This window comes from Palaemon carinicauda, chromosome 11 (assembly GCF_036898095.1).
Source record: "Palaemon carinicauda isolate YSFRI2023 chromosome 11, ASM3689809v2, whole genome shotgun sequence".
NCBI lineage: Eukaryota > Metazoa > Arthropoda > Malacostraca > Decapoda > Palaemonidae > Palaemon > Palaemon carinicauda.
This window is the reverse complement of record NC_090735.1, coordinates 19,502,252-19,526,103: the sequence shown is the minus strand read 5'-3', so window position 1 is coordinate 19,526,103 and position 23,852 is coordinate 19,502,252. Positions and strand designations below refer to the sequence as shown.

The following is a 23,852-nucleotide window of genomic DNA, read 5'->3' as shown; positions in this document are numbered from 1 at the left end:
TATCCTCCAGCCCATGGACCAGCAAGTCATCTCTAATTTTAAGAAGCTGTACACCAAGCACTTATTTAAGCAGTGCTTTAATGTCACGCAAAGCACCAACTTAACTTTGCGTGAATTTTGGAGGGGCCACTTCAACATCGTGCACTGCTTGAAGATCATAGATCAGGCTTGGGTGGGATTAACTCGACGGACCCTCAATTCTGCCTGGAAGAAGCTGTGGCCTGATGCAGTTTCTCCCCGAGATTTTGAGGGTTTTGACCCCGAACCTGATCCCGTGGTCGGTGCAGCGGAAGCCGTAGAGGAAATCGTCTCCCTTGGCAAGTCCATGGGTCTGGAGGTCGACGCAGATGACGTTACGGAACTCGTCGCCGAACATCACGGCGAACTTACCACGGATGAGCTCAAGGAACTCCCTGCTATGTCGGAGCACATGAGTGATGACGAGGAAGGGAGCGAGGAGGTAGAACATGTGTTAGGTTCGGCGCATATAAAAGAGGTGTTAGGAAAATATCAAGACGTGGTCGACTTCATCGACAAATACCATCCAAAGAAATTGCAGGTTTGTCGTGTAGTTTCTCAATTCGATGATGTTTGCCTAACTCACTTTCGAAACATTCTGAAAAGCCGTACCAAGCAATTATCTATCGATAATTTCTTTAAAAAAACTGCGAAGCGAACTCGTGATGAAGAGGATGTAAGTGATTCGAAGAAAACGGCAAAGAGTGAAGCGGAAGAAAGTGAAACAAAGAAAACGGAAAAGAGTGAAGCGAAAGAAATTCAGTCCATTTTAAGCGTAGAGAGTGAAAGTGATTAAAATTACTTAATCATCTAAAAGAATAAAAGAAAATGTAAAAAAAAATAAAAAATATAAAAATAAAAAAAAAATAAGCTAAGTTATGTTAAAGTTCACTTAGTGTAAGTTAGAATAAGTTACGGTAGTGTACGTTTATCGTAGTTAACCTCTCTACCTCCTTGCCGCCCGTCCGTCTCCTCTCTGCGTAGCAAGACTAACAACACCTGCGCTGGAGTTTCTAAGGTAAAGTGACGCTAAAAACCCGTTTCTTATTTATCATTGTTTGCTAATTCTTCTTATTTACATGTCTATTCTTCTTATTTACATGTCTATTATCTAATTTAGTGTTCATTATTCTCATGGGAAAATTATGTGTAGTAGTTTATTAAGAAGTTATAGGTTTTTGGGCTCAACCACGGATTAATCCTATTTCAATGTATTCTTATGGGAAAATTCGTTTCGACATCCGAACATTTTCTACATCCGAAGTTGGTTCTGGAACGGATTAAATTCGTATGTAGAGGTTCCACTGTACTTGTATCGTTATTTAATATTTCGCTTCAGAATACTAATATTATTCATATATCCTATTGTATTTTCATTCTGGCCCTTGACTAAAGAGAATACTGTATTCTCTCGCAACGGGCAGATCTATTATGATCTAATGTGAAATAGTTTAAAGTGCTAGTATTCAATGGCATATATAATGACGCATTGCAGTAAATCTACGATACGTAATATTCTTGACAATCTTTTTGTGTTTTCACAATTACTTGTATCGTTATTTTATACAGTGAACCCTCGTTTATCGCGGTAGATAGGTTCCAGTCGCGGCCGCGATAGGTGAAAATCCGCGAAGTAGTGACACCATATTTACCTATTTATTCAACATGTATATTCAGACTTTTAAAACCTTCCCTTGTACGTAGTACTGTTAACAAACTACCCTTTAATTTACAGAACACTTAATGCATGTACTACAGTACCCTAAACTGAAACAGGCACAAATATTAAAGGTGATTTTATATCATGCATTTCCTAAATATGCTAAAAAGCACGATAAAAAATGGCCACCAATGTTTTGTTTACATTTATCTCTGATCATAATGTAGAAACAAACTGGAGGTAGAGCTTTGCTTATTACCCAGACATATTTCCCATACTTTTCCCTTAGAACTACATCACATCTTCCTACTTTAAATATATATATATATATATATATATATATATATATATATATATATATATATATATATATATATATATATATATATATATATATATATATATATATACTGTATATATATATATGTGTGTGTGTGTGTGTGTGTATATATATATATATATATATTTATATGTATACACATATACATACCTACTTATATACATAAATACATGCATACATATGTATATATATATATATATATATATATATATATATATATATTACTGTATATATATGGGTTATGGAAAAAATCCGCGAAGTGGTGAATCCGCGATGGTCGAACCGCGAAGTAGCGAGGGTTCACTGTATTTCGATTTGAAAATAATAATAATATTCATATATTCTATTGTATTTTCTTCTAGCCCTTGACGAAAGAGTATAATCTCTCGCAACGGAAAGATCTATTAGGATCTAATGTGTAACAATTAAAAGTGCTAGTGTTCAATGTCAATTCAGTGGAGGGTGCGTACGTTCGTGTCCGTCGTAATCCCAGCCCTGGACCTCTTTCATGCTCCCCAACCCCTGGGAGAAGGAATGTCGAAAGGCGAAAGGATATCACACTTTTATCAGCGAACGGTCGTCCCCTCGAGCGATCATGTTAACAATGTACAGATCGCTCCATATTAATAGTAATGGCAAGGTTAAAATGTATGTTCAATGTCAATTTAGTGGAGGGTGCATACGTTCGTGTCCGTCATAATCCCAGCCCTGGACCTCTTTCATGCTCCCCAACCCCTGGGAGAAGTACTGTCGAAAGGCGAAAGGATATCACAGACCTTGATCAGCGAACGGACGTCCCCTCGAGCGATCATGTTAACAATGTACAGATCGTTCCATCTTAATAGTAATAGCATTAGGTTAAAATATATGCGTCTTCGTGAGACGCAAAACCGCGACGTAGTTGGAGCCAACCACTACGTTCTAAACCACACGAGACGTATGTTTATTAATGAACCCTCCTACAGTGACTGGTGTCACCGGAGGTGTTCGTTTCAGACGAAGACTACATGTCAGCACTGAAACAATTGCGTAAGATGCATAGTCTTTCAAGTGAAGAAGGTGCTCAGTTTACGTCTAATCGATACTCGATTCAGATCGCGCACAAGGCGCGCTAGAAGTATCGACAGTTGACGATACCTCTCAGTGATTACTACATGATTCAGTTAGCGCACATGGCGCTCATTTTGTATCTGATTTGTCTGAATTGAAAAGGTCTATTTCGTCTCTTTTTGACGCTTACGATTCTCGGGCAGAAAAATTATACCTCAAAGAATCTAAGCACAGCAATAGACCAAGAAATCGGTCTTCCGATAGTATCAGACAGCGTATTTCTCCGATACTCTGCAACACTCCCTCGCAGCGATCAGCTCTCGTTGCGGCAAGCGTTAGGACGAACGCATGCGGTAGTCTTGTCTCTTCCTCACGGCAGTCACAGACACCAGTCTGGTCTCTCCTTCACGGCAGACACAGACGCTAGTCTGGTCTCTCGGAGGAGATCTCTCACAACAATAGAATCACGATTCAGATCGCGCACAAGGCGCACTAGAAGTATCGACAGTTGACGATACCTCTCTGCGGAACGCTCCCTCGCAGCGATCAGTTCGCGTTGCAGCAAGCGTTAGGGCAGACACATGCGGCAGTTTGGTCTCTCCCTCACGACAGACACAGACACTACGGCAAACGCAGACGCTACGGCAAACGCAGACGCTACGGCAACGGCAGACGCTACGGCAACGGCAGACGTCAAAAAAAAAAAAAAAAAAAAAAAAAGTCAAGCAGTTGTCTCACCTTCGCGTTTGGCGGGGCGCGAGACTACCGCTCATGCGAACCCATGCTACATGGACAGCTCACGGCAAACTGATCAGTCTGAATCTCACGGCAACCTAGACACATGCGTCAGCCTGAACACAGTCAGGTTTTTTTGTCCCCAAGTCTCTATGGACAAACAATTGTTTTTTCCTTGGGATTGACAACGCGATACTAACGCTTCCTCGGCAGACTCACGGCATTCGGGACTCATGCATTAGTCTAATAACTCTCATGGAAACATACAACAGTCTCAATCTGGATCCATGATGGACTCATATAGTCGGGATTTGTCCTCGCAACAGGATGGGCAAGTTTTTTATCTCTCCTTCGCGATTTTTTTTCTGAAACCACAACTAACGCTCTCTCGCATCACGCTGTTGATATACAACATGCTAAACGCATGCTGGATGCATGTGATCAAGTTTTTCCCTCGCATGTTTTTTACGGATGTTATTTCTTCCTTACAACATGATAATCTTATGCTGGAAGCACTGGAACCTGTCTCTTCTTCGAGACTTACAGTACATGAAAGTGATGCTTCTTCGCAACTGGACGATATCCTTCACGAGATTTCTTCGGGCAAGATGAATTTTTTGGGAAGATAATAACCGACAGGATGACGCGTTTTTGTCTCCTACTCATTCGAATCATGGAATTGATATTCCATTAACCGAATTAGAAGACGAATCTCAGGATTCATTTCAGACAGCTGAGTTTAAAAAAAAAAAAACATCCTCCTTCAAGAATATGGTCCTGGCTAAATATGTTAAGAGAGTTTTCTCATCTTTCAACCAAGAAACGTCCAAGAGAAAGGATATAGGGAAGACCTTTTTCTTTTCCTCAAACTTGGCTGGCTTCCAGATCTAGTTTGTGGTATTCAACTGGGGGAAGTTCTTGGTTTGGAATTTTCCTTCCACTCCTAAGGAGACTTCTCTAGACCTGCTGACTCCTCACTTCAACCATGAACAAGTGGAAGTTTATGTGGTCCAGTTCTGAAATGGACCATCGGCTAAGGAAACTTAGTCGATAGGAGTCTTCAGCCTTACGGACTGGACTCTCGGAACTCTCGCAGAAGCCACAGACCCTAATAACGAGGTTCAGATGCATCTGTTTGCCTGTCAGGATAAGCCCGAGAGGGATGGCCCATCGAACTTTCCACCCCTTTCCACTGCAGGAGTTCTTATAAAGAGGACTATGTGTTGTCCCTTTTTATCTTCAAGTTTGTCCCTTATTCGGAGATTAACAGGCTGCCCAAAAAATTTTTCTCCAGGACTGCTAAATAGATCCTTCCGACTAGCTTTTTAGCAAGGATACAAAAGGAGGCTCTTCCCACTCGTCAGCTTTTTTTGTAGGAGAGCCCCTTCAAGGGGAACTTAGAGAATTACGACTGGAGGTCTAACTCGGTGATTCTGAAGGCAACAAACCAAATCAAAAAGTGAGTCGGTTTATACCTCCCATGTCGTCAATACCCCTAGAATTGACAACATTCCACTCAGGTAACTGAGTAGCAGTTCTTTAAGAACAATTGAGCCTTATGTTGTCGAGATCATTCATAGAATTGTAGAGGACACTCCCTCGGAGGTGTTTTTACAACATACTTTTTCCTAGTTCCAAAAAACTCGAAGGGGGCATGAAAACCTGTTCTGGACGTCAGTCCATTGTACAAGTACGGTTTTTTTCCCGGCTGGTATCCAGCGTGATTCCCTGGCCTCTCATAAGAGAGTAAGGGTTTTTTCTTTGTAACTAGTCGGCAGACCACTCAGAGCAGAATCACAAGTAAAAGGTCTGGAAGCTCTTCAAAGGATAATGCCCTTAACGCAACAGTTAGGCCTGATGGTAACCTGGCCAAATCTTATCTATCACCCTCACAGAATTTCATGTGTCTGAGGATGATAATCGGTTCAGACCGCGCTCAAGGCACTCCGGAAATGTCGCAAGGACTTTCTCCTGGTGGTCAACTGACTACGGTTGACGATTCCTCGCAGCAATCAGAACACGGTTCAGTTCGCGCACACGGCGCGCTTCAAGTGTCTGATCTGTCTAATCTAGAGAAGTCGATGTCATCCCTGTTTGACTCATACAATTCTCGACAGGGATCTGTGGATAGAGTCTCAGAGGAAATGACTCATAGATATCAAAGAACTAGTGGCCATTCACCAAGCACTGATTATTCACTTTTAGAAGGGCAGAAAAGCGTCAGGAAGGATCTGCTCAGCAGAAGACGACAAGTTCTTACTGCAGAATAGACCCTACATCATGAGGTGTGCACCAATCTTTGGATGTTGTGGGGTCAACACTCGATAGACCTCTTCGCCTCACAAATGACACAGAGGTTACCGGTATTTTGCTCTCCAGTACCAGACCAGGAAGCAGCCGCATTGGACACTTTTCGAATTGGGAGAACCTAGACGTGTACACTTTTCCTCTATTCAAGACCCTGGACTGAGTCTTAAAGAATTCAGGGAATCACCCAACGTCCGCATGACTCTGTTAGCTCCATTTTGGCCTACGAGACCTTGGTTTCCGGAGATAAGAAATGGCTTGTAGATATTCCCAGATTTTTACCCAATCGGGGAGATCTACTCAAACAGCCTCATTTGGTGAGATACCACCAAAATCTCCTCACTCTCAATCTAACTGCTTTTTGACTATCGTAAAGTTGGCAAGAACGAAAGGTTTTTTCAAGAGAGGCTGCTCGAGCTATCGCCAGAGCAAGAAGGGCTTCAACTATCAAGGTCTACCAATCAAAGTGGGACATATTTAGGGGATGGTGCTGGAATAACAAGTTTTCCTCCCCCAAGTACCTCCATAGCCAATATAGCAGATTTTCTATTATACCTACGCTCTAAAGAGAAACTAGCGGTTTCTACCATTAAGGGCTACCGCAGTATGCTAGCTTCCGTCTTCCGTCACCGGAACATTGACGTGTCAGGTGATAAGGGTATTTCTAATCTCATTGGATCTTTCGAGACAACTAAACGAAGGACAATCCTACCCCATCTCGGAACTTGGATGTAGTTCTAGCCCTTTTATCCTCAAGTAGGTTTGAACCCTTGAACAAGGCATCCTGGAAGGATCTTACCAAAAAGACACTTTTCCTGGTTACTTTGGCTACAGCAAGAAGGGTAGGGGAGTTATAAGCCATTGGCAAGAAGGTTGGCTTTAATGGAAACAATGTGATTTGCTCCCTTCAGCTTGGTTTTTTTTATCGCAAAAATTAGAATCCTTCTCGACCTTGGCCTAGGTTTTTTTAATATCCCAGGTCTATCACACTTAGTTGGTCGTGAGAAGGAGAGAGGCCTTTGTCTGGTAAGAACTCTTAAATTGTATTTGCACGTGTCCAAGAGTTTAAGAGGACAATCAGACAATCTCTGGTGTTTAATTAAAAACCATCTTTACCATTATCTAAGAATGCTCTAGCTTTCTTTATCAAGGTCTTGATAAGAGAAGCTCACGAGAATTGTGAAGAAGGAATTTTCCCAATTCTCAAAGTGGAACAGCATGAGCTTAGAGCTGTTGCTACCTCTATAGCCTATAGGCATAATAAATCTATGAAGTCTATTTTAGAGGCCACATTTTGGCGAAGTAAATCAGTCTTTGCAGACTATTATCTTGAAGATGTGCAAACCCAGTATGAGGATTGTTGTTCCTTGGATCCGTACATTACCTCTGGCGTCGTAGTTGGAGAAGGGTCTACTGCCTCTACCCTATAATCTTTTATTATATCCTTGCCTTTTGTGCTTGTATTTGTGTTCTCAGGTTGTCTGTGAAGGTTATCACAACCTTTCACAGTCTGGGATACAAGTCAAGTTACTTTTTTTTATTATTTATTTTTAAAAAAGGAAAAACCTTTAAAGTAGGTGGTCAGATTCAGTATCCTTGGCTATGCCAGGTTTGCAAGGGTGGTGGTCTAGCCATGCTAAAGGTCAAAGACCTTGTGGCAGCCCCAAGAGACTTTCACAGCCCCACAGGTGGACGCTGAGTCTCTCAAGGAATGCAGGCGAAATGAGGCAGAGTATTATGAAGCCAGCTTCCTTATCAGGCTAGAACTAGATTGTTAGTACTACTAATTGTAGTTATTAATAATTATAAGAATTCCCAATGGGATGAGGTTTTCAACCCACCACCTATGGTGTCAATCAGCTATATATATGTAACTACCAGGGAAGTTACATATTTGAAAATGGTATTTTTATTATAAAATAAATTTTTAAATATACTTACCTGGTAGTTACATATATAAAGGACCCTCCCTCCTCCCCTCTGAAAACAGACATGGAATTTCTGAAGATGTTGGGAATAGTTCTGATAGCCTAAGAGTGATGGCGCTCATGTATGACCACCTACTGTCATGGCGGCGATTGCCACGAATTTTGAATTTTCTGTCGTGACGCGTCGAAACGCGAGATTTAAGCTATATACATGTAACTACCTGGTAAGTATAATTAAAAATTTATTTTATAATAAGAATACCATTTTTACATGAAAACACTTGGAAGTTTAGCCTTCTTTACTATTTTGAAACTACAGTACAATACAGTATCTCTTTTTTTTTTATGTGTGTACGCTTTTTAATTATTTAAATTTCTGTAGCTTCTGTATTTGATAGGTTCATATATCGTCTTCACGAGAATTCTGTGAATTGTTTTTCATTATCAAGTGATAAGATTCTCTATACATATTCCATTTAACTTATATTAGATCTCTTACTACGGTTTGCTAGTTTTATTTTATTAACAAAATTTTATATAAATTTTCACCAGTAAATGAAAATATGTACTGTAAAATCTAATTATCCTCTGATTTTTCAACGACTGACTCAACTATCTGCTGTTAAACTACTTATGCTATTATAAAAAGATATATGTAGAAAATTCACTTAATTACTGCCACTATACTGAAAGCACCAGACAAAATGTTTAAACTGTGTACTATTCCCCTTTCAGTAGAGTAGGCTACTGTAAAGGCTTGTTTTCAGTAAAAAAAATGTTGACCCTAAGGGTAAGAGGATTCTTCAAATTTCCCCTTTTGGCTATATACTTTTCATTTATTATTTCCTTTCTGTTATTCATGCATTTTTACTGTTCATTTCAGTCTAGTTTCTTCCTTATTCTGTGCCCCTATTCTCTTATACCACACTATTCTTATTCCCTTTCTTTTTCTGCATTATTCTTTGTCCCTTTTATTCAATTTGATTTTGTATATATACAAACTTATTGTCCTAAAATATGGGGGATGGCTGTTAAACTTGCTAACAAGGTAGTTAACAAGAGGTCTTGAGCATGGGTGAATAGCCTTACCTACTATCCTGTCAAAGACTTCTCTTTTGTCTTCTGCAGCAACTAGTACAGTCGTACTTTTGCGTTTTATCAAAGGTTGTTTTATCTTTTTTTCATACTTTTTAGTTTGAATGGTTGATGTTGTCATGAATGCAGGTGTAGGCTGGTCACTGTATTGGTTTATGGCTAAACCTGCTATAAATCCACTCATTTTGCATGTTAGGATGTAATTATTCTATATTTTCTCCCATATACCTAGTATAGATTGTGGCTTCCGTCAGGGCGAGCATATTCTTTGAGGTGCGGGAAGAGTGAATCTTCTCTGGTATCATTCTTGGCCATGCCTACAACAATCCTTGTAAAACTGTTTAGAACTGTGCACTCCTAACAAAGTTCTCCATTTGTTAAAGCTTCTGGGTTATGCCTCTGGCTTGTCCCCAGGGAGTATGCTTCAGGAGCAAAGAGAATTTGGATCTGCATCATGGAGTTTTTTCAATGTTGGTTGAATGTAAGGTGATTGCCACACACTATTTGCTTGGAGCTCTTCCTTGGAAAGCACTGATGACGAGTGACATTAGGAAGAGCTCTTGCAGGGAAGCCCTCTATGTCTTTGTAAAAGGAGTTGGTAGCTAAGGCTACCTTTACCCTGGTATCCCCAGTGCCAGTGTCACCATAGGGGACTGCAGTAATTGCCAGGGACTCAAGTGGTGATCCCTGCGATGTGCTAAAAGCCCAAGAGGATTGTAAGAAGCTCCTGCACCTGGGGTTTTGGCTGTTCCAGTGGCAAAGGATAAAGGAAGGCTCCCACACAAGTGGTTCTAGTGCCGAAGCCTGAAGCCAGGCTGAGAAGCCCTGGCATTGTTAAAGCTTATGCATATAGCCCCACTGCTAGGCACCCTTGGGCCAATTGCTTCAGTAATGCTCACCTCTCTGGCCATCCCCCTTGTATCTGTCACGCTTGTTCCTGCTACCTCTGCCACTGTGCATGTGATTTTTTGGCCCATGGTTGTTTCACATCTTTCTTTCTGTGTGTTCCCAACATTGTTGTTCCTTTCGAAGCAATGTATTCGGTGTCTCCCCTTGGAAAATCTTCGTCTTGGATGGTCACTCAGACCTCAACTTCTCTACCTGTAGAGCCTGAAGGGAATGTTGGTAAAGGGAAGAAGCGAGTCCAGGAAGGCGAGTCATAGTTGCAAGAATAGGGATCTTGACAACACCACCACTTTTTCAGGGAGTGGACAAGATTCCAGCCTTGGTTCCCCTGAGCCAGGTAGTACAGAAACATGTGGCCCTTTGTAGACCTGTATATACCTGTAAGCCATGTGTTAGAAGAGCTTTGGGCCTCTCTTTCTCCTTTCCTACCTGGGCAGTGAACTGCTGCTTCCTTCTCTCAACAGGGTACTGCTATATCATGCGTTAAAAAGGTGGTGCACTGTCTGGTGGTTGAGGGGCATTTCCCCCATGCATACATGCATGAGGTCAACGCTCTTGCTTCACCTTGATCAACAGAGGAAGAGTATAAGCTACTTCTTTTTCTGCCATGATCAGTTATAGGGATCTTTCTCTCCCTGATAACTGCTAGCAACATTGGGGGTTTGTTTTCAGGTCAGAATACTTGTTTATGTGAGGGAGAGTAGATCTCTGGAGCAGCTTACTGAATCCTATACCATTACAAGGTACGAGGATACTTTATCCCTTCGGGTACTGCACCTCAGCCTGTTACTAACAGAAGTAAAGAACCTCGAGTTCATGAGGCCAATGAACTTGACGAGGCAACCTAGATGCCGCCTTTGTGTAGGAACTCTTATCATTGACTGGCACTTCAGTACCCCTCAAGTATTTATATATTCATAGGAATCGATAAAAATTTTTGAAGGTAATTAGTATTTTTATGAGCTATACAAGCATGAGTTCCTTATTGTTAAATATCCTACCTCTCCCACTGCTCACAATCCTGAGCTGAAGGTCAAAAGTGAAGAGTCTTTGATAGGAGAGTGGACGGGGTTACTCGCTCTTCCTCACCACCTGTTATTAATTACCTTGTTAAAGATTTTAATGGTCATTCCAGCTCTGCTGAAGACATTTCTTAAAGGACTCGGGTTTGTATAGCTAGGAAAGATACAAGTTAATTTAAAATACTGTTTTCAATATTTAACTTAGCCGGTGATTATATAGCTGCAACTCTGTTGCCCGACAGACAACTCTACGGTAAAAACTCGCCAGCGATCGCTACACAGGTTGCGGGTGTGCCCAACAGCGCCATCTGTCGTCCAGATACCCAGTACTCAATGTAAACAAAGACTCAATTTTCTCTCTGTCGAGCTATCGACAAGACGTACTTACTCGCTGTTGCTAAACTGGAGTTTTTTCACAACTAATTGGTGAAGTACTTTATTCTAGTTTTGAGCTTTCGCTGTGCAGGGTTTCTCTTCACACAAATCCTTGAACTCTTTTTGATAACAGATTCTTTGTTGATGACTTTTTGATAGTTTTTTGAATTTCCCTTTGACCAATTCAAAATGGCTGACCCTTCACAAGTCCCAAAATTTAGGAAGTGCAATGCTAGGGACTGTTCAAGGCGTCTTCCGAAGGCTTCTATCGACCCTCACACTGTTTGTTCCAATTGTCGGGATAAAACCTGTCAATTGGAAGATCGGTGTGAGGAGTGCGTTGGGCTTTCGGAATTCAATTTTATCGAATTTCAAAAGTATACACGTAGGCTAGAGAGAGATAGAGTTAGGAGAAGTTCTTCTCGTTCTATTGATATATCCTCTCCTCATGCCCCACAACCTATTCCTTCCCCTGTAGTGGTTGCTCCTAAGCCCCCTTCTGGCACTCAGGAACCTTCGATGGCTGATATGATGCGTGCCATCCAGGCTCTGGGTGAGAGAGTTGAGTCCCTTGCTAGTGACCGTAATCAGCTCATGGCGGATGTGAAGGAGCTTAAGTGCAAAAGTGCAGTGGGAAGTGCTAAAGTGCCGAGTGATAGTGTTGTGGATAGTGTTGCGCTTGAGGGTTCGTCTGTTCGTGCCTGTCGTCCTCCTAGTCTGGGACCTCTTGCAAGCTCCCAAGTTCAGGGGAGAAGCAGTGTCGTACGACAAATGGGTTCGAGAGGCTTTAATCAGCGAACAGACGTTCCCTCCGTGGTATCGGGCGTATCTACCCAAGATCGCTCCTACCTAACTAAGACGAGAGAGCCCATTTATACCTCGTCTTCGGAAGGTGTTTCTCGCAAGAAACCCTGGACCAAGGTCTCACGACCGTTAAAACGCAAGTCGGTCCCTTCAGCACAAGTCCAACGGCCCGGTTGTAGCCACTGGGTCAGTTCGGACTCGCTGCCGTCATCCGATGACTGCTCACCGCCTAAGAGAGGCAAAGCGGTACCGCTTCGGACAGTAACCCCGTCTGTCGCCGCACCTGCTCCCGTAGACCCTAAGTGGTCTCTACTGCAAGACATGCAGTCTAAACTGACGTCTCTGATGCAGGACTTTCGTGCGGAGAAGGTTGCTGCCGCACCAGCTAGTGCAGTACCTAGCCTACAACCTTCCACACGATCGGTTGTGCGTCCGGTGGACGCTGAGGTTACCTTCTCACGCACACCAGTTGAGAGAGTTCCTCCTCCCATGCGTTCCAGTGTGATCTGCCAGCCGCATGTTGACATGAAGAGACGCTCGGAGGTTGCCGTTGACGTTCCGGAGGTTCAACAACCGTCAGAGTTGCTTTGTTTTGACGCGGTGCGTCAACCTCCGCTACCCAGTGTGATTTCCACTGCGCACCCACATCAGTCCAGACAGTCTGGAGTAGACGCTGTGCGTCCCCGCGCTTCCATGGTTGTTGCCAGCTCACAGACTGGGCAACAGTTCCATGACGTTGCGTCCGGCTCAGTCACGCATGCACCCGTGCGACCGGACTCAGCGAACCAGCCGTTACCCACTCCGTTGCCGTTTCCTCATCAGTTGTCGGATGAGGAACTTTCTGATGATGATGGTGCTGCACACATAGATGAACCACTATCAGATTTGGACGAGCCTAAGTCTACTCAACCCTCTTTGGACTTTAGAAAAGTTTTGGCCATCTTCAAAGAGTTGTTTCCGGACCAGTTTGTTTCTGTGGCTCCTCGTTCTCCGCCGTCTGAGTTTGTGTTAGGCATGCCGTCTACCACTCCTGCCTTTACTAGACTCGTCCTCGCACGCTCGTCCAAGAGAGCTTTGCGGGTGATTGGAGAATGGTTGCAGTCCAAGAAGAGTTTAGCAAAGACAGCCTTTGCGTTTCCCCCTGCTAGACTCTCTTCTAGATCGAGCGTCTGGTATGCCACGGGAGAAGTTCTCGGCTTGGGAGTTCCTGCCTCTGCCCAGGGCGACTTCTCAAGTCTTGTAGACTCTCCCCGCCGCCTTGCCATGAGACGCTCAAAGATATGTTGGTCATCTTCGGACCTGGACCACCTTTTGAAAGGTATCTTTAGGGCCTTCGAAGTTTTTAACTTCTTAGACTGGTGTCTAGGAGCCCTTAGCAGAAAGACCTCTCCGACAGAGAAGGAGACTTCCTTGCTCATTATGTCCTGCATGGACAAGGCCGTACGTGATGGGTCTAATGAGCTTGCTGCATCATTTGTGTCCGGAGTCCTTAAAAAGCGTGAAAACCTATGCTCATTCCTTTCAGCTGGAGTTACACAGTGCCAGAGATCTGAGCTTCTCTTTGCTCCTCTTTCCAAGTGCCTTTTTCCAGAAGCCCTGATTAAGGAAATAGCCGCTTCATTGGTGCAGAAGGACACTCATGATCTTGTTGCGTCCTCCGCTCGCAAAGCTCCCCCTTTGCCTACCTTGTCAGCTAGACCAAGGATGGACACTCCAGCGTCCCGTTTTATTCCGCCCTTTCGTGGCAGAGCCTCCAGCAGAGGAGGTGCTCGTGCCGAAGGGAAACGAGGAAAGAAGAAAGGATCCAAGTCCTTTAAGGGCAGAGTCTGACTGCCCGCATCTTCAGACAGCAGTGGGAGCCAGACTCAAGAACTTCTGGCTGACCTGGGAGAAAAGAGGCGCAGATGCACAATCTGTGAAGTTGCTCAGAGAGGGGTACAAGATCCCTTTTGTACGGAAACCCCCTCTAGCAACGTCTTCCATCGATCTCTCTCCCAGGTACAGAGAGGAAGACAAGAGAAGAGCCTTGAAACAGGAAGTGTCTCTTTTACTAGAGAAGGGAGCGGTGGTCAAAGTCTCGGACCTTCAATCTCCGGGATTCTACAACCGACTCTTCTTGGTGCCAAAGAAGACAGGAGGGTGGAGGCCGGTGCTAGACGTCAGTGCTCTGAATGTCTTTGTCACAAAGCAGACGTTCTCCATGGAGACCACAAAGTCAGTCTTAGCAGCGGTCAGAAGGGAAGACTGGATGGTCTCTTTAGACCTAAGGAACGCCTACTTCCACGTCCCCATCCACCCGGACTCCCAACCTTTTCTGAGATTCGTTTTCGAAAAGGTTGTCTACCAGTTTCAAGCCCTGTGCTTTGGCCTAAGCACAGCTCCTCTTGTGTTTACGAGGCTGATGAGGAATGTAGCCAAATTCCTTCATTTAGCGGACATCCGAGGCTCCCTCTATTTGGACGACTGGCTTCTCAGAGCTTCTTCCAGTCGTCGCTGTCTGAAGGATCTAAAGTGGACTCTAGATCTGACCAAGGAATTGGGTCTCCGTGTCAATATGGAAAAGTCACAACTGATCCCATCCCAAACTATTGTGTATTTAGGGATGGAGATTCACAGTCTAGCTTTTCGGGCTTTTCCGTCGGCCCCCAGAATAAGCCAAGCCCAGTTATGCATCCAGAACATGCTGAAGAAGGAACAATGCTCAGTCAGGAAGTGGATGAGTCTGGTAGGGACGTTATCATCCCTGGAACAATTTGTTTCATTAGGAAGACTACACCTCCGTCCTCTTCAATACCATCTAGCTTTTCACTGGAAAAAGGACAAGACACTAGAAGCGGTCTCGATCCCCATTTCCGAAAAGATGAAGTCTTGCCTGACTTGGTGGAAGGACAGTATCAACCTAAGAGAGGGTCTTCCCCTGGCTGTTCAGACTCCCAACCTCGTTCTCTTCTCGGACGCATCGGACGTAGGCTGGGGCGCGACATTAGACGGTCGGGAATGTTCGGGACTGTGGAACTCGAGTCAAAGGATCATGCATATCAACTGCAAGGAGCTGCTGGCAGTACATCTGGCCTTGAAAAGCTTCAGGTCTCTCCTTCGAGGCAAAGTGGTGGAAGTGAACTCGGACAACACCACTGCCTTGGCGTACATCTCCAAGCAAGGAGGGACCCACTCATTGACGTTGTACGAGATCGCAAGGGACCTGCTCATCTGGTCAAAAGGTCAAAACATATCACTAGTAACGAGGTTCATCCAAGGCAACTTGAATGTCATGGCAGATTGTCTCAGTCGGAAAGGGCAAGTAATTCCAACGGAATGGACCCTCCACAAGGATGTATGCAAGAGACTTTGGGCCACTTGGGGCCAACCAACCATAGATCTCTTTGCAACCTCGATGACCAAGAGGCTCCCAATATATTGCTCACCAGTCCCGGACCCAGCAGCAATCCATATAGATGCCTTTCTCCTAGATTGGTCGCATCTAGATCTATACGCATTCCCACCGTTCAAGATTGTCAACAAGGTACTGCAGAAGTTTGCCTCTCACGAAGGGACAAGGTTGACGCTAGTTGCTCCCCTCTGGCCCGCGAGAGAATGGTTCACCGAGGTACTTCGATGGCTAGTAGACGTTCCCAGAAGTCTTCCTCTAAGGGTGGACCTTCTACGTCAGCCACACGTAAAGAAGGTACACCAAAGCCTCCACGCTCTTCGTCTGACTGCCTTCAGACTATCGAAAGACTCTCTAGAGCTAGAGGCTTTTCGAAGGAGGCAGCCAGTGCGATTGCTAGAGCAAGGAGAACATCCACCCTTAGAGTCTACCAATCGAAGTGGGAAGTCTTCCGAAACTGGTGCAAGTCAGTCTCTGTATCCTCGACCAGTACCTCTTTAGCTCAAATAGCTGACTTTCTCCTATACCTGAGAAAAGGACGATCTCTTTCAGCTCCCACTATCAAGGGCTACAGAAGCATGTTGGCATCGGTCTTCCGGCATAGAGGCTTAGATCTTTCCAACAATAAAGATCTTCAGGACCTCCTTAAGTCTTTTGAGACCACGAAGGAGCGTCGTTTGGTTACACCTGGTTGGAATTTAGACGTGGTACTAAGATTCCTCATGTCAGACAGGTTTGAGCCGCTACAATCAGCCTCCCTGAAAGATCTCACCTTAAAGACACTTTTCCTGGTATGCTTAGCCACAGCTAAAAGAGTCAGTGAGATTCATGCCTTCAGCAAGAACATCGGATTTCCGTCAGAAAAAGCTACATGTTCGCTACAACTTGGTTTTCTAGCCAAAAATGAGCTGCCTTCTCGACCTTGGCCGAAATTGTTCGATATTCCCAGCTTATCGAATATGGTAGGCAATGAACTAGAAAGAGTCTTATGCCCTGTGAGAGCTCTTAAGTTCTATTTAAAGCGAACTAAACCGTTACGAGGCCAATCTGAAGCTTTATGGTGTTCAGTTAAGAAACCATCTTTGTCTATGTCAAAGAATGCTTTATCCTACTTTATCAGACTCTTAATACGAGAAGCTCAATCACATCTGAGTGAGGAAGACCAAGCTTTGCTTAAGGTGAGGACACACGAAGTTAGAGCTGTCGCAACTTCCGTGGCCTTTAAGCAAAATAGATCTCTGCGAAGTATAATGGACGCAACCTATTGGAGAAGCAAGTCAGTGTTTGCGTCTTTTTATCTAAAGGATGTCCAGTCTCTTTACGAGGACTGCTACACACTGGGACCATTCGTAGCAGCGAGTGCAGTAGTGGGTGAGGGCTCAACCACTACAATTCCCTAATTCCATACCCTTTTAATCTTTCTCTTGAAATGTTTTTATTGTTGTTTTTTGGGTTGTCCGGAAGGCTAAGAAGCCTTTCGCATCCTGGTTGATTTGGCGGGTGGTCAAAGTCATTTCTTGAGAGCGCCTAGATTAGGGGTTTTGATGAGGTCCTGTTGTATGGGTTGCAACCCTTGATACTTCAGATCCTAGGGGTCGATCAGCATCCTAAGAGGATCGCGAGGCTCCGTAAGGAAGACGTACTTAAAAGGCAGAGTAATTGTTCAAGTCGACTTCCTTACCAGGTACCTATTTATTTTGTTTTTGTTATTTTGATAACTTCTAAAATGAAATAAAAACTCTTAGCTCATAAAAGTGTAAACATATATTGCTGGTCTCTACCCACCCCCCTGGGTGTGAATCAGCTATATAATTACCGGCTAAGTTAAATATTGAAAAATGTTATTTTGATAATAAAATAAATTTTTGAATATACTTACCCGGTGATTATAAATTAAATGACCCTCCCTTCCTCCCCAATAGAGACGCAGTGGGACGAGGAGAAAATTGAGTCTTTGTTTACATTGAGTACTGGGTATCTGGACGACAGATGGCGCTGTTGGGCACACCCGCAACCTGTGTAGCGATCGCTGGCGAGTTTTTACCGTAGAGTTGTCTGTCGGGCAACAGAGTTGCAGCTATATAATCACCGGGTAAGTATATTCAAAAATTTATTTTATTATCAAAATAACATTTTTATTCTCAATTATATTCTGTTTGTATTTATTTTATTCAATAATATTCTCCTCTTATTTCTATTTACTTTTCATTTATCATTTCATTTTCGTTATTCACAAATTTTTTCTGTTGATTTAAGTCTATGTTATTTTATTATACCCTTATTCCTTTCTTAATAATGTAATGACAGTGAATAAGTTTTTTTTGTAGTATGATTTGTGTTTAGTTCCATGTGAATGTTAAAGTTTCTGATGTAACTTATTAATGATGCTTTAACAATGCTGATGTTCTAAAATTTTCTTTCACTTTACAAATTTGATTTTAATTCTTTCAGGTTCGCAGTGGGTTTTAGAAGACAAATTTGACCTTCAAGATGTTGTGTCAAACCTTGGAGATGCTAGTGCTGCTGACTTTGATATAGCCTACCTTTCCAAAGTGGCTCAGGGACGATCAACTACGAGATTAACTTCCGCATTGAGTCAAGAGGATTTGTCTGTGCAACCATTCTCTGGTGACCATGTTTCTTCTGATGCTCTTCATTCAATTTCTAGTTAGTTGACATCTAGGCATGAGTCATCTCAGAAGTACAGTAGTCTCTTGCTTAGCATCCCTCACCAACTCATACATTATTGTACAGTAATAGTGATGGCTGATAAATTTGCTTCCTTAGAATGTTAAAGAAATCCTTGAAAGCTGATTACCACTTTGGCAATGGTGATCAGCATGTGAAATATCACTTTTATAGAGTAACCTTATTTTTCACTCACCAATGCCATCAGTTTTTGACTGAGTTATTACCCCATTTGTGTTTACTCTAGCTAGTTTTTTAATGTTTCTGTAACCCGTGATGATAAATGACAAACTGAGAAATGTTTATCTTCAAATTTTAATAGTACAGTTATAGTTTGTGTTGATAAACACTTTGCACTTATTATCTAGGGGAAGAGGTGTAATTTATGATGATTCAGTCAGAAAACCTAAAACAAAGAGAAAATAGAAAAAGAAGTGAAAGGAGAGAGAAAGCTTAAGGTTGCGGAAAATCTTAAATAGAAATTGTCCATAATAGACCTTTCAATGAATGAAAATTCTATTGATTCCATTTCATGCAGGAATAAATTACTGGTACATTTATTTCCGTATATGATATACTGTATTGCAATTTACCCCAAAATGAGATGGTGCCCTTTTTTTCTGCTAAGTGAGTGCTTAGCTGCACTGCAGTCCCAGAGCTTAGTGATAATTTCCTGGGATAATCCACTGTGTCCATCACCCTCCCAAAATGATTTGATAATATTTGATACCCAGAAGTCCACAAAGCACTGATGATTTGAATATTTTTTGGAAATTAGAAAAAAAAAGACTTAGACAACTTGAGTAATCATTGGAATATATGCACAATTTCAGGCTATGACTTGTAAAGTTAGAGAGTGGAAGAAACAGTATTTTTCTGTTTATGATGCCTAACTACTGTACTTGAATGTTGCAAAGCAATGTGATATAATATTATATTAATGAGTAGTCACATCAAAATGTTTGTTACCATTTACCTCTTCTAAATCTTTTAAATATATCCAGATCTTTGAACATGGGAAGTACTAGTGAAGCCTTATGTTTTCCCCTCTTAGTTTTTTTTAGTGAGTTTGCTCATTAACATGGACCATCATTTGCCATTTGGCCCTTTTTTTACCCTCATTCCAAATTCTGTGCATGTTTATCCTCCAACTTATAGCCACACACTTGTCAGATTTTTTTCAAAGAAATGTAACTACACTAATCTCTCCAACTATAGTACTATTTCTTTTACTTCTACCATAGATAAAGTCTTTGAAACAACCCAATATTTAGCTTTTGAAATGTGTAATTTTAAAACATTTTTTATTCCAATTAGTCTTATGCAATAATCATTGTACTTCAAGCTTTTGTTCACCAATTTTGAAAATTAGAGGATTTGTACCCTCTACATTTTAGTTACTTTATACTATGTGCTGCAAGGTGTGGTTGCCATATTTATTATGGTCATCTTTGCTTTGTCAGCGAATGGATTTGACATGTCATTTTATGGTGGTTACTGTATATTGTAGAGGATTTTGCCAGTTTTTCAGGCTTGATATGTTTGAGCAATTTCTATTAAATTGTCAACGTAATCATCAGCGAGTAGAGATTTCATTTAGTCTGTAAAAGGACTTACATGTAGAGGACAAAGGGACCTGCATAAGTCTTCTATTGCAATGATGTTATAGTATAGGATAAGTACGATGAGTATAGGGATGTCCCAGATCTAGAACTATTTTGTTGTCCTTAGTATAGGGCAAGAAAGAAGCAAGTTGAAAAGGTGAAAAAAACTTAGTGATGCTACAAGTTTGAAGGTGGTATCTTAGCTTCAGACCAAATTTTAGTCAGTATTACCCCTGCTTGCACTTATAGTGTATAATTTATATTTTAATCTTCGTAATGTGAATCCTGTCCATACCATGACGTCCATTTTTCCTTTTCTCCCTTTCCCTTATAATTGCCCCTTACTCAGATAATTGAGAGGGTCCTTCCCCTTTAGATTTTGAGTTTTTTAGAGCCAAAGTATACTGGAAATAATCTGTGGGGACAAAGCAAAGTTAAGTATAAACATTGCTGCAATGCAGAGTGTTATTATTAGTAGTTTAGTGGTAGTTATGGAGATATGGTAGGCTAGTCATACAAGTCCACTATTTGTCTAATTTTGAGCTGGTCAACCAAAGCTGAGCTTTCAGATCTTGTGGTCATAATTAATGTTGAGTCATTATTGAAATGATAAATGTTATTTCAATGATCCTATATTTCATCACTGATATGGATTCCAAAGAAAAAATGGATTCGTGATACCTTAGGAATTAGTTCCCTTCTTCAACCCTCGATGAAATTCCTAGTATTTTGTTTGTACTGTATCAGTTATTTGCCAGTGTGGTTCCCTTTTTAAAAGGTAGTGGAAAACTAAAGACTCAAATGATATGCTGTAATTTTACTTTTTTAACAAATTTCATATTATAGGTCAGTTGTTGGTGCCAAGTCCTAGTACATTGCATTCACTACGCAACAACCGTTTTGATAAGAGAGGCGTTAGTGTTAAGCAGAAACACCCTGTTCAAATTGACTGGGTGTCCAAAGAAGATGGTTCTCACCTGCTAACTGTAGCCATAGGAAGTAAGGTATGCTAGAATAAGTCTTTCTTTATCTTTCGAATGTTTTTCTCTTAACTTTCTCTATATCAAAGTGTTAAGGTATAGCTTTCTATATATTATTGTTTACCAACATTAAACAGTTTTAAGTACTCTAACATCTCTATGTTGGTGTTAGTATATTTATTGTTGAATTTGGGCTTATTTTTTCTTTTATTTATTATTATCATTGTTATTATTATTACTTACTAGGCTATTACCCTATTTGGAAAAGCAGGATGCTATAAGCCCAGGGGCTCCAACAGGGAAAATAGCCCAGTGAGGAAAGGAAACTTAAGGAGAAATAAAATATTTCAAGAAGAGTAACATTAAATTAAATATCTCCCATATAAACTATAAAAACTTTAACAAAACAAGAGGAAGAGAAATAAGATAGAATAGTGTGCCCAAGTGTACCCTCAAGTAAAAGAACTCTAACCCAAGAGAATGGAAGACCATGGTACAGAGGCTATAATTTGTCCCTGACTTATGAATTTACAATACAATGAATTAAATACTAATGAAACTCAAATCTTATGCCATAAAAATAAAAAAATTGTTTTTATTTTATCCATGAGAAATACTAGATTTTATTTCTAGGGAAGGATTTTTTTCCTAAATTTTGTATATCTAAAAACTCAATTTTGATGTAAAACAGTGAGTTGTTATATATGTTTTGTTGAAAATTATAGCTTCCACAGCAACATTCAGCTTCTAGGAAATCTTTTCTAGACTCCTAATTATACTTATCTCTTTACTACTGAATTCCACCTGTAGTTTTCCAAAATATATGCTTATCAGGTGTGAGATGAATAGTTATTGATGGAAATATTGTCTTTCATTACTGTATAGAGTTTACAAATATTGTATCCAATACATTTAAATGTCTAAAAAATTTTTCCTTGAGAGTTCAAGGTCATTGTCAGTTGTAGCTTGTTCTTAGATTATGTTCTTGGATTTTCTGTGATATTTTGAACAGTGCACTGCTCATCTTCTGGCAAGTGAAGACAGACTGAAAGGTGAAGGGAGTCTTGGATCCATTTATGATCGGAGGACCAGCTTACTGGAATTTCCCCATTGTCTGGTGCTTATGGGATCTGCACTCTGACTGGCTGAGACACACACTGAGATAGGCAGGCTGTTGTCCCACTGAACTAAGTGAGAGTCTTGTCAGCGGGAGAGCTGTGAACTGGGCCTAAGTGCTATGATAATATCAGCCACATCTCAATTTGACTGAAATTATTTCTCATGTGTTAATGGCCCAGTGAACGTTGGGACCAATCAACTCTTGAGAATAAATTTAATTTTATTCCATTCCAAAGGCATTGCACCCACAACCAGGCATAGCTCATGGCTCCCCTGCTGACAAGAGCCTTAGTTCAGTGTCAGGAGCTAACCTGACTTGAAGCGTGCCGCAGAGAGCAGATCATGAGAGCACCAACCAATGGGAAGATTCCAGCTTTGATGTTGAGCTGGACTCTGCATATGAGTAGAACATAAAAATCTTAATGTCTATTTTCACCTGCCCAAAACTGACCAGTACTTTCTTTTAAATGTGATGGAAAAGCTAAAAGAGAACCATGAAAGAGCTACTATTGATAACATCCTGGAACTCTCAGGAAATATCCTTCCAGAACTCCTGTGATGTATTGAATACTTTGCTTGTATAGTTTTCATAGTGAAGAAAGGAAAAAATTCTCTTTTATGACTATTGATCTCCTACCACAGAAGCAATGTATGAATTTTGGGACACAACTGGCAGAATGCTGTAATAGAGAGAAAAGTATAACTAGGACTCTAGCAAAGATGCCCTTCAAACTGAATTGCTCTGTGATAAATATAATTTTCTACAAAATCTATTTTAAGAGAGGGTCTTCTACTAAAGTAATTATGTTTAGGAAACCTTGTACTTGCAGCTTGAATTATTGGTAATTTGTGGCGTTGGTACTCCAGTAATTTCCCTTAAAGTGGCTCTTTTTTGTTAACATTTTATGGTAACTAAGTGTGACTCGGTAATATTTCATATAGTGCTTTATGCTTGGAATTTTAGTCAAAAATTAAATTTCTTTTATAAGATTAACTCTTGTTTTCAGATCTTAGCTTATACAAGTGTTGCTGATGAAGTTGCAATGATGAGTTATAGTGAAGGGAATAAAGACAAGGACACACGAACCAGACCTTCTCTTCAAAAGTCCCTATCTGTTCACAATTTTTCAGATATTAACTTACCAAGGTAAGGACTGGTATCCCAAGTATTTTAGATGGCTGAACAAAATAAATTTTATGCTCATCGTATGTATAGTAAGGCCAAAAAACTTATTGGTATATCACAGATTTTTGCAAAGATAGAAGAATACATGGATTTAATTTTGGTTTAGTCATACAAAGAATAGAAGTTAAACTTTGTCAAGAGGGTAATGTATAATAGGAAAATGTTGATTGGGTAGTGAAAGTATTAGAATATAAAGGACTCGATATCCTTGAAGAGAGGAAAAGTTTTATACCTTCCTGGGGCTAGTGGCGCATCTTTCCTAAATGAAATCATCAGTTATGTATGATTTCTCAATGTTTCAGGTGGATGCGTTTGGAAAAGTTGTCCTTGACAACAGCTGACGGACTTGCACCATTACCAATGCAAGTGTCTTGGGTTCGTGATGGTATTCTTGTTGTTGGAATGGACAATGAAATGCACGTATATTCTCAGTGGCATATGCATAGTAAGTATTATTACCAAATATTGTCTCAATGTTTACTATGTGAAGTCAAGCTCATTATTTCTTTTTATTTATGGCTTAATAGCTTAATAGCCCGAATTACTTGTAGATGACGAAGAAGTCTAATATACTCTAGAAATTTTTCTCCTTAATATTTGAAAGACTTTTATTTACAAAACTGGAAATAAAAAATTCTACATACTAG

At 41.2% G+C, this 23,852-nt stretch overlaps 1 protein-coding gene across 5 annotated transcripts in view; it reads left to right on the top strand.

Moving 5' to 3' along the window:
• Positions 1-23,852, top strand: part of LOC137649990 (dmX-like protein 2) — a 232,196-nt gene that overhangs the window by 73,977 nt on the left and 134,367 nt on the right. For 4 of the 5 annotated variants that reach the window (XM_068382994.1, XM_068382993.1, XM_068382996.1 and 1 more), the window contains exons 20-23: positions 18,080-18,295; positions 20,767-20,924; positions 23,027-23,166; positions 23,508-23,650. In XM_068382994.1, coding sequence (XP_068239095.1) covers positions 18,080-18,295; positions 20,767-20,924; positions 23,027-23,166; positions 23,508-23,650 — 657 coding nt within the window. The remainder of the gene's footprint in view (positions 1-18,079; positions 18,296-20,766; positions 20,925-23,026; positions 23,167-23,507; positions 23,651-23,852) is intronic. The other variant, XM_068382995.1, reaches the window with a different exon arrangement.